The sequence below is a fragment of the Galeopterus variegatus genome, unplaced genomic scaffold (genome assembly GCF_000696425.1).
Source record: "Galeopterus variegatus unplaced genomic scaffold, G_variegatus-3.0.2 Scaffold6627, whole genome shotgun sequence".
Classification (NCBI taxonomy): domain Eukaryota; kingdom Metazoa; phylum Chordata; class Mammalia; order Dermoptera; family Cynocephalidae; genus Galeopterus; species Galeopterus variegatus.
The window spans coordinates 94,363-105,419 of NW_007732738.1; the positions used below are offsets into that span (position 1 = coordinate 94,363).

Sequence of the window (11,057 nt, forward strand, 5' to 3'; positions counted from 1 at the left end):
TGAGAGGCCCCCAAGTGGTTAATCTCCTGTAACCCTCAAGCGAGAGGGATCCCTTCCTTGGGAAATTAATGCCGATTTGGGGTTCTCTTCCTGCATTTATTTTCCAGACCAGGAAGTTACAGGAAGAGAACAAAGGTGGGTTATAGTTTAACAATATAGGCTGGTAACTTTCAGTGAAACAAGCCAGATCACATTCCAGTAGACAATTAAGTGGTCTTAATCAACACAAGCTTGATCTTAGCAAACATTCCTTCTTAACAGCAATTTCTCAGTATCTTTAGGTAACAATCAGTAACTAGTCTGTCTTTGAGCCAGCAACCTGCTGTGCCACAATCCTTATCTTGCAACAGGGACTTATAGCCTGAGGAAAATGTCCTGTCCTTGCAAGGTCAATATTTGAAACTGCAAGACTGGAAAACCAGGCCCTGTGAAGTCCATATGCTTTATAGTATATTCCACATCTCCCCTGTTTTATTTATTTAAAAGAAAAGCAAAACTATAGATCAGATTAGCACAGTTAAGACAAAAAAGCATTTTGTTAAAGCGAAGTTAGTAACAATTAGCATGGCAAGTCCTTTTAATTTACTTCAGGTGAGGACTGGTGATGTCATCGTCTCAGGGTGGCTGCAGCGGCATCAATCCAGGTGCTGTGAATTGGGTGTAATTAGCAATGGTTGAAGGGATTCTGCTCGCATGATAGTTGATTCTGAGTCCAGAGAGTTTGTTAATGTTAAAACTGTCCAGGACATTACTGCTTTCAGAGTCTAGTCTTTTGTCGAATTTTTGATCAATTAGAAATCTTTTATTTAAGAACAAACAGGATGTCTCATCCAAGTTGCAAACACCCTCTTTGAGGCCAGGAAAATTTAGAGAACTGCTTTTGTAGAGAAGACATTATTTCTCTCCTTATGATCAAGGCATACCTCATAAAAGCATTGATGATTAATATCTTGATTGAAAAGGTCTTATTTTTCTGTGCATAAATCTCTCGGTGTTGGGAAGGCTCTTTCCCAGGTGGTGACTGAAAGAAGCATCTTGGCTCACTTTCTTTCAGTGATCTGTCCCACATCTGGGGGAAAGACGAACAGCAGGATGAAGCAGTTTAGGCCAAATTTACAGCAACATAAAAAAGGGGTCAGCAACATAGAAATGAGACATGCTATCTTATATCCAAAGTTTTAAATTCTATCCTGTTATAAAGGGAGAGAGAGTTAATTTTCATTGAACTTATAGAAATAGCCACATTGCCATAATAATCATAAGGATACTTAAAGTTATTAAATTTTGGGGGGGGGATCAAATAGGGAGAAAACAAATGCTTTTATCTCTGTTTTTAATATGACATTTTTTTTTTCCCCTTTTGTCTTTTTTTTTACTGACCGGTAACGGGATCGGAACCCTCGCTGTCACGCCCGTACTGGGGACCGGCAACGGGATCGCAACCCTCAGTGTTACGCCTGCACCGCGCTCAGCCAGTGAGCGGGAACCGGTCTCCACATGGGATCTGAACCCTCGGCGGGAGCGCCGCCGCGCTCCCAAGCGGCGCACTCTCCAGTGCGCCACCGAGCCAGCCCATAATATGACATTTTACCAAACTGTTGTTAGTTATAGACAGCTGAAGAGAGAGAGAGAGTTTTCTTACATTTGGAAAAACATTAGGAGGACCAGCAGTGTTTTAAAATAAGTAAATTGTAACAACCCATACTTCTTTTTAATTAGTTCACCAATTAACTTTTGTTGTGCTGACCTTTATGAACAATTCCACAAACCCATCAGTTCCTTCATTAGAATTTTGGAACTTCAGTTGAAAGCTACGAACTCAAAGTTTGTCAGAAAACTGTACCTATCAGAGTTTTTTCACGAAATATTTGAAGACATAACATTTTAAAAGTATAATTAAACCAAGGTTATGACTGGTAGCATTTATATGAAGACATAGATATTTAAGAACCTTACAAGATTTTGGAACACATATCCATAACACCTTCAGTACTGACAACGCTTTCCCATATGGTTTAATTTATTAAATAAGCTAATTAGTTCCGATACATCTTTTACATATCTTTTTTTTTTTTTTTTTCCTTTTTGTCTTTTTTTGTGACCGGCAACGGATCGCAACCCTCAGTGTCACGCCCGTACCGGACCGGGACCGGCAACGGGATCGCAACCCTCGGTGTTGCCCCCGCACCTTGCTCAGCCAGTGAGCGGCCGGTCTGTATGTGGGATCCGAACCCTCGGCGGGAGCGCCACCGCGCTTCCCAATCGGCGCACTGTAGCAGTGTGCCACCGGGCCGGCCCTACATATCTTTTGAGAAACTCCAGGGCCCTTGGAATTTCTCAAAGTTATTTTAAACTTTCAGAATTTCATGCTGGAAAGCTTTGTTAAATAACAAAAGGCTTAAAACATTTAGTTGAATAAGATCACAAATTACTACAAAAAAGAAAACCGAGGTGACAAAGGATTTCAAAGGCAGAGAGCGCAAGAACTTAACACGAAATAAGATTTTTAAACCAGTTATCTAAGGGACAAAGAAAACCTTTTACAAATTTGTATTAAGAGCAGTCAAGTGTTGTTTTTTTGTTTGTTTGTTTTGTTTTGTTTTAGAAAATCTGGTTGTTCCATTGCAGGAGAGTAAATTCTAACCCTGTATTAGAATGGGGAATGGGGACAGAGCCTGGAGATTGTTGTAGGGCCTTTGGCCTGTGGGGTTTTGTGCAGAAGAGGGACCTGATAGGCCCCAGATTTGAAAGGATCTCCTGGGAGAAAAGACTATACCAAGAGAACTGCAGAAATGGGGAGAAGCTATCACAGTGGTGGCCAGGCAAGAAGTGACGGTGGCCTGGACCAGGGTGGCAGCTATGGAGAAGGTGGAGAAAATCCCCCCTCTGGGCTAATGGTTCTGCTAATGGGTGCATGTGGAGTTTGGGAAAAGAGAGGAATCAGAGCCAAAACTTTGGGCTGAGGAACGGTGAGGGGAGCAGAGTCCTGTCTGGGCCACATGGTCCCTCGGCCTCAGTTTCCTCATCTGAAAACAAGCAGGAGGACTGGGTGGCCTCTTAGGTTGCCTTCTGCTCCAGCTTTGTGACAGTCTTTGGGAGGGAGGCGCCCAGGCCAAACCCCTCCCTCCTGTCCTCTTCCCCACCCCCGCCAAATGGGGACCCCTCGGATGGGGTGGGTCCAGGGAGCTGTTTGGTAACCCCCTTCCCTTCCACGCGGTCGGGCTGCAGCTCACACCCCGGACAACTCCTTCATGGGCTTCGTGTCCGAGGAGCTCAGCGAGACAGAGAAGCAGCTGATCAAAGATGGCAAGGCCAGCAACATGGCCGTGGTGTACGGCAAGGAGGCGAGCATCTGGAAGGTGAGCGCGGCCACTGCTGGGGCGGCCACGCCTGGAGCACCAGCCAGTCGGGCACCGGGTCCCCAGGAACTCCTTCCAGCATGCAGCTCCCACCGACCACCCCCAGCACCGATGAGGGGGGATGGCTCCCCTTGATGGTTCAGGAACAAAGTCCCTAAGTGCCACTTAAAGATGCCCAGTCTGGGGGCTGACAGCTTGTCCCCTTCTCTGCCCCCGGACTCTTTGCATAAGCTCAAGTGATTATCATATGGAGGACTGTGAGTAAATCCTCCACCCTCCCAAGAAACAGATCAGTAAGTGTGAGCCCGGCAGGGGTGTCCAGGCTAGACGGGACGTTCTGTGGGGTGAGAGGCTGTGGGAAGCAGGAGAGGCTTGGGTGGATTGGAACCCCATCTGCAGAGCAGGGACCCCTGCAGAAGAGCTGCTGCATGGGGTGTCGCCTGCTAACCTGCTCTCTCTCCTCTGTTCCCTGCACTCCCCGTGGCATCGAGGCAGCTCCAGGTATGGAAACTGTGCTGCGTGCCCCTCTGCCTGCTCCCTGTCCCCTGTCTAGCAGAGAGGGCTGCTAAAGGACCTCTGCTGAGGTGTCAGTGCCCACCGGGGTGTGTGTGAGGGGGCTGGGAGGTGATGCTCACGGGTGCCGATCCTGATCCCGATGGATGCCAGGGAGGCCCAGGAGCCTGTGTGCACGGGTGGCTGGGGCAGGGGCAGAGCTGGAGGGTGGTAGGACACATCATGTCTGCTTTTACCAGAAAACACTGTTAAACTTCCCCAAGAGAATGGGAGGTTAGGAAGTCTGGGAAGAGAAAGGTTTTATCTCTAGCTCAGGAACTTCTGGGATAGCCCCGAGCAACCCTGCTCGGCAAGAGACTTCAAAGAAGTTGCTTTCAAAAAAAGACGTCTTTGCTCTCGTATTTGTAACCGAAGGAAGTCAGAGGTGGCTGGACGAAGAGAAGCATGAAAGCAGCATCTTGGGACAAATGCCATTCAGAGTTCAGGGGACCAGGTGGCAGGGAAGTGGAGAAGGGAGGAAGGAGGATAGGAGGTCATGTATCACCTTTATGAGGAGCAGGAGCCAGGGATCCAGGGCGAAGCGTTTGGTGAGTTTTGTGCTTGTCTTACTCTGGTTTTCCCAGAAAGCAGAGCCTGAGGCTAAGGCTTAGGTGCCATCTTATTAGAGCGTGTCCTTGTCCCCGGGAGCAGGAGTGAGGAACGGGGCAGTGAGGCAGAAAGGAGACAAAGGCAGCTCCTTCAGGCCCAGGGCAGGCCCATCCTCACCGCTGGAGGAAACATGCCGGACCTGAGTCATCTGGGTGAGCCAAGACAGAGCTTTCCAGAAAACTGCAAGTGGCAACCTGTGGATAAATTGCAAAATCAACTCAGAGAAATCAACTAACCTGTTTATATAAAATAGAGTAACATAGAAACAATACAAGAAAAGACTGTTGAGTTGTTAGAGATATACACATGTGTATATACACACATTTACATATATATTATCAAATGTATGCTTTGCAAATATTTTTTCTCAGGCTGTGGTTATCTTTTAATGGCATCTTTCAAAGAGCTAAGGTTCTTAATATTAATGAAGTCCAGTGTTTCTTTTTGGTGTATCCAAGCAATCTTTGTTTAACCCAAGGTTACAAAGATTTTCTGCTATGCTTTCTTCTATAAGTTTTATAGTTTTAGGTTTTACATTTAAATCTGATCCATTCGGAATTAACTTTTATATATAATGTGAAGCATAGACTGAAGTTACCTTCCTTCCTTCCTTCCTTCTTTCCTTCCTTCCTTCCGTCCGTCCATCCGTCTTTTCTTTCATGTGAATAGCCAATGTGTCATGGTCATTTGTTGAAAGAACTACCTTCCTCCACCTTTGTGTTTTGCACCTTTGTCAAGAATCAATTGACCATACCTGCGTGGGTCTATTGCTGCACTCTCTATGCTGTTCCATTGTTCTATTTGTCTGTCTTGATGCCAGCACCACACTGTCTTGTTTATAGCTTTATATAATTATAATTAGTCTTAAAGTCAGGTGATATAAGTCTGCTAACTTTGTTCTTCTTTTTCTTTCTTTCTTTTTTTTTTTTTTTAAATACTGGAAAGAGGATCTTAACCCTTGACTTGGTGTTATCAGTACCACGCTCAGCCAGTGAGCAAACCGGTCATCCCTATATAGGGATTTGAACCCGTGGCCTTGGTGTTATCAGCACCACACTCTCCCAAGTGAGCCACGGGCCGACCCCCGTTCTTCTTTTTCAAAGTTATTTTGTTTACTCCAGGTCCTTTGCATTTCCAAATGAGTTTTAAAATCAGCTTGTCAATTTCCACAAAAAAGCCTCCTGGGGTTTTGAATGTAATTTCATAGTTCCTTTTTTTTTTTTTTTTCCCTCTGTAATTTCATAGGTCCTTTTTTGTTTCCTTTGAGTTCTGGAAAATGAATATGAAAAATTATAGAAATCATTTGAGCATCCAATAATTGATGCTATTTTCTTCCAGAGAGGATTTATTTTTAACCTTGGCTTGTAGCTGGGGACTCTGGCAATCCTGGATCACCTTAATTGATATGTGGTTGAGACAGTTTAAAATGGATTCAAACACCAAGATCAAGGGTTTGGATCCCCATACTGGCCAGATGCCAAAATAAATAAATAAATCAACAAATAAAATGGATTCAGTCCCCACAAGCGCTGGTCTAGTTCTGTTCCACCCTTTCTTCCGTTTTTTTTTTTTTGCATTTGGCAGGTATGGGGATCTGAACCCTTGACCTTGGTGATGCCCTTTCTTCCAGAAGTAATTCCTCTGAGTTCCAACCCAAAGTATGGCATTTTCATCAGGGTTCCCCCTCCTTGGATGGAAGGAAGGATGGATGAACGGTTGGATGCAGGGATAAAGGGATGGAGGGATGGATGGGACGGATGGGTTGTCTGGGCTTCAGAGAGCTGCACAGCTCCTCAGAGGTACTTGGAGGTCATTAAGGTTCAGGGGAGGCCAAGCAGCTCCACTTGGATCCATTTAAATGTTGGTCCCCATAGGGTTCCTTAGGAAAGAAAACAGTCCACGGCTAAAAATAATCCTGAAGCCTCCGATCTAGTCCAACCTCTGCAACTCACAGACGAAGAAATCAAGGTCCAGGGAGGAGAGGGGCCTTGCCCAGGGTCACATAGCTGGATCGTGGCCAGCCTGAGACTGCGCCACATCTCCTGACTTCCAGACCAGGGGCGCCTCTTCCGCTGGCTCTGCCGTCCACGCCTGGGGCGAGGCTCCATTCTCCTCCTCCTCTTCCTGCAGGGGAAGGAAAAGTTTCTGAGCATCCTGAACAAGTACATGGAGATCCACGGCACTGTGTACTATGAGAGCCAGCGGCCCCCCGAGGTCCCAGCCTTCGTGAAGAACCACGGCCTCTTGCCGCAGCCTGAGTTCCAGCAGCTGCTGCGCAAGGCCAAGGTGAGCCCCCACCCTCACCATCTGCGGGGGTCTCCCCTGCATGCCTGCCAGGCCTGCCATACCACGCATGGCCCTGTCCACGTGTGCACAGCCCCCAGCGTGCCCTGTTGCCCTGAGCCCTATCCCCGCCCTCCTGGGGGCAGCCAGAGCCCAGGAGCAAAGATGGGCGTGACCACAAGGCAGGGGAGGGCCTACAGTGAAAGGAACGTGAGCAGGGCCAGCCGAGCCCCAGCTCAGTGATGGGGAAGAGGAGTTGGGCTGCCCACCTGCCCCCTCTCAGTACCAGTCCAGCCCAGTGGTCTCCTGGGTCAGGCTTCGCTTTGGGAGCCACAGAAGGGGTGGTAGGGCAGGCTGAGAGGGGGGTCCTGGCTGGAGTTCTGATGGGCCAATAGTCTTGACCGAATGCTTCTGGAAGTCCCTGAGCTGTACCCCTGGAGGAGGGTTGGGAGAGTAGCCTTGTGCAGTCAACAACCTGGACAGCCTCACACAGCGGCCCTGGATTCAGAATTGTTTCTGAAGCTCCTTGCAGGGCCAGCCCTGTGAGCACTCCTAGCACAAGTTGCCCAGTAAATGTTTTCAGGATGAGCGAGTGAAGGTTCTCTGAGGTCTGCTGTAGGTGTGGGTCTGCGGCCTTCTAGGATTGAATCTCTTATTCTTCTTTCCCTTGTCCAGAATCAAAGCCTGATAGAACAAGAAAAGGCCATTGATAATACCTAATCAGACACCTTTGTTTCACAAATGGGGAAACTGAGGCCCAGAAAGGGGAAGTGCTTGCCCACGGCACGAGGTGATCTGGGCTGTCTTTACTGCCCCAGCTGCCTCCTGTGAACGTCCCAACCTCTGACCTTGCCCCGGGCTTGCTGGGGCTCCTGGGCTGTCATGGCCCAGCTGTCCCTGCTCATTGCGCCACCTCAACTTCCACAGCTCTTCATAGGGTTTGGCTTCCCCTACGAGGGCCCTGCGCCCCTGGAGGCCATCGCCAACGGCTGTGTCTTCCTGCAGTCCCGCTTCAGCCCACCCCACAGCTCCCTCAATCACGAGTTCTTCCGAGGCAAGCCCACCTCCAGAGAGGTGAGTGGAGAGACCCTGGCTCCAGATCGGGACATTCCAGGACGGGGGATGCCTGCAGCTCCTGGAAGAGGGAAACTGAGGCATGGGGCAAAGGGAGAGATGGGACAGATGGGTGGGGTACTTTCCTAGCCCAGCCAGTAGGCACAGGGAGAAGCTGCCCATCTCTGTGCCCTGGCCAGGTGTTCTCCCAGCATCCCTATGCAGAGAACTTCATTGGCAAGCCCCATGTGTGGACTGTTGACTACAACAACTCAGAGGAGTTTGAAGCAGCCATCAAGGCCATCATGAGAACCCAGGTGAGACTCAGATCCATTCAGGACCAACATTAGCCCATATTGTGGGTCTTCACTATAATTAGATAAAGGTGTCCCTTTGAGCGAATTCAGACTTGCAAGCCTAGGTTGGCGAAAGTGTCCATCCCTTCTCTGGTCAGACACAGCCCTGAGCCAAGGCATGTGGATTAGAGAGTAGAACGTGAACCCCCACTCACCAACTCAGGTGTGTGTGTGGGGGGGTGAGGGGGAAAATGCTTTGTGCAGTGAGCAACCTGCACAACCTTACATGGCAGCCCTGGATCTGGAATCACTCACTGAGCACCTTCAAGGGCCAGGTCCTGTGAGCACTCCTAGCACAAGTTGGTGCTAAGTAAGCCTTTTCAGGATGAATGTCTGGAGGTTCTTTGAACTCTTTTTGCTGTAGGTACGGGTCTATGGCCTTTCAGCAGCACATCTCAAACTATAATCTACATACAGATCATCTAGGGATCTTGTTAAAATGCAGGTTCTGACTCAGCAAGTGTGGGTGGGGCTAAGCGCCTGCATTTCTAAAGAGGTCCGGGCTGGTGCGATGGTACTCACCCACTTTGACTAGAAGGGGGTAGAACTCTGGGTCTTCTTCAGCGAGTGTGTGGGTGGTGTGTAGGTGCATGTGTGGGTAGGGTGAGAGTGAGGGGGCTTGTGCCTGCAAAAACCGGCCTCCTCAGCGGGCACTTTTGTGGCTTCTGATTGTTCCTTGTACTTGGCCGGTCCCTTCACTCTGAGAGGGGTGAGACCCAGTGACTGGCACTCCTCTCACCGTGATCCTTTTGGGCCCACTTCCTGCTGTAGCTCAGACAACAGGCTGAGCAAAAATAACCACCTCTACCCGGTGTCCCCTTCCCTGGCCAACACCGCATCTATGGAGTGTGCCTTTCCTGGCAGGCTATGCTGCATGGGGTGAACCTGTGGGGGGTCTGTGGCAGAACCCTGACTATAGCAGGGGCCACCACAAGTGGGTGACATGATAGCCAAGTTCCTTCTGCAAGAGAGAGCCATGCCCAGGGAGGACACACAGCTGGCCAGCGTGTCTGCTGCCCCAGAAAGCTGGGCAAATTGCCCAGCTCAAGGGCAGAGGCTGGCAGGGACAGATCCCTCTATGGGGTCTGAAGGGCTTAGCTTTGGGCCCAGAATCCTGCCTGGTAGTCCTGACCCTGAGGCAGGGTTGCATTTTTGTAAAACATCCCCCTGCATTCTGTGTCTCAGTCACCCCCACTCAGGACCCAAAGCCTTGGCCTGCCCCCTCAACAAATGGCCCCAGAAAGTCCCGCCCTACACTGGCGTCCCCCCATCCATCCATTTCTCTGCTGATGGAAACGCCGTTGTCCTTCCGTCCTTATGTCTGGGCGTGTTTCTCTAGTGAAAGTGCCAAAAACAAAATTGCTGGGTCAAAGCACACGCCCACCTGTAGTTGTAGCAGACGGAGCGGGTGTCCTGCAAAGTGGCTGGACCCTGGACTCCCCATCAGTGGTGGATGAGTGCCTCTGCGCCCCTCTTGAGCATGTGCTTAAACAAGCCTCCTCCTTTACTGAGTTCCTCCAGGTCAGGGACTGTCTGGATTGGGTTCCTTCAGGAGGTGACCCTGAGCCAGGGGTTTCAGCACAAGTAGTTTTTTTTGGAAGTAATCCCAGGAAGGAAGGGACCAAGTGACAAAGTGACTGGAGCTCACCACCACTGTGGCCTCTGAGAGATGGGGTAGGTCCCATCCCAGAGTTGTCCTCCCTGAGAAGCTGGGACACCTCCAGCACATCCATCAGTGGCTGAGGTCTGCACCTGGGGATGCCGGCTCCCACACTTTTCGCTTGCCACTTGCACAGGCCAGAGAGAGCCCTTAGGGGGACAGTAAGAGGTGACTGAGGGCGGGGCCTCAGCAGCTTCAGCTGCAGCGGCCATTATGTGACTTGGTAATGCTGGGCCCTAGCAACACACTCAGCCTAGCCATGGGCTTGGACGCAGAGGGGAGGGATGAAAAGTCAGCTGAGTGCTGTCCCCTGTCCTGGACAGGGGGCTTAAGTTCTGGCAAGGTCTTGCAGAGCATAAGGTAAATAGGAACGTGGACCTTTGGCCAAGCCCTCGGTAAAGGGCTAGGTATTATATTGTCACCAGTTTACAGGATTAAATGGGGCTACAAGTACCAGTGCCAAAGAGGCCTCCGGTAGGGACCTAAGTGCAAAGGAAGGAAGACTCGGGGTTTACTCTGATTAATTTCACTGCTGGAAACTGACCGACCTGGGCAGCTCTGCATCCCCAATGGAAGCTGTGTGGGGAAGCCCCCAGCAAGGCACATGGGTGAGAAGGACGCTGTGGGAGCTGCCAGAAGGGGGCTCCCACCTCCCCCTCTCCTCTCCCTCCTCCCCGTTTCTCAGCCCACCCCTTCTCCTCTCCCCCTGCAGAAGCAATCCTCCAAGGCCTGCTTGCAGAGGAGCTGGGGCAGGGGTGGGGAGAGCGTTTCCCCATCCCCAGGGCTCAGGTCTGGCCCAACCTCCAAGGTACATTAAGTTAAATGAGCAAGATACTCCACCCTGTGTGTTCCCTGCACAGAGAATAAGGAAGGGAAGCCTGGGGAGTGGGGAAGACTGTGCATGTGAATGTCTTCCTGCAGCCGTGCACAGTTCTGCTTGGACATGGTCGAAATTGATGACGGTGACCACCCTGGGGAAGGGGCTAAGTGTCTGGGGTGGGAGGAAACTTACTTTTCATTATTTTCCCTTTTGAACATCTGTTTAATTTTGTTAATTAGTTAATTAAAAATAGCAATAATAAAAGGATCAAGGAACCAAGCGATTGCAAATCCGACAAGCTGAGATTTGTTGCTTGACCCCAAACCAGCCCAAGGCCCCCTGCCTGCCCCCCCTTCCTCACTGAC

At 49.9% G+C, this 11,057-nt stretch overlaps 1 protein-coding gene across 1 annotated transcript in view; it reads left to right on the forward strand.

Annotated features, from left to right (window-relative positions):
* MGAT5B (mannosyl (alpha-1,6-)-glycoprotein beta-1,6-N-acetyl-glucosaminyltransferase, isozyme B) overlaps positions 1–11,057 on the forward strand; it is a 76,059-nt gene that overhangs the window by 58,243 nt on the left and 6,759 nt on the right. Inside the window, exons 11-15 of the mRNA XM_008591096.1 lie at positions 3,229–3,359; positions 3,855–3,860; positions 6,651–6,806; positions 7,731–7,877; positions 8,057–8,173. Coding sequence (XP_008589318.1) covers positions 3,229–3,359; positions 3,855–3,860; positions 6,651–6,806; positions 7,731–7,877; positions 8,057–8,173 — 557 coding nt within the window. The remainder of the gene's footprint in view (positions 1–3,228; positions 3,360–3,854; positions 3,861–6,650; positions 6,807–7,730; positions 7,878–8,056; positions 8,174–11,057) is intronic.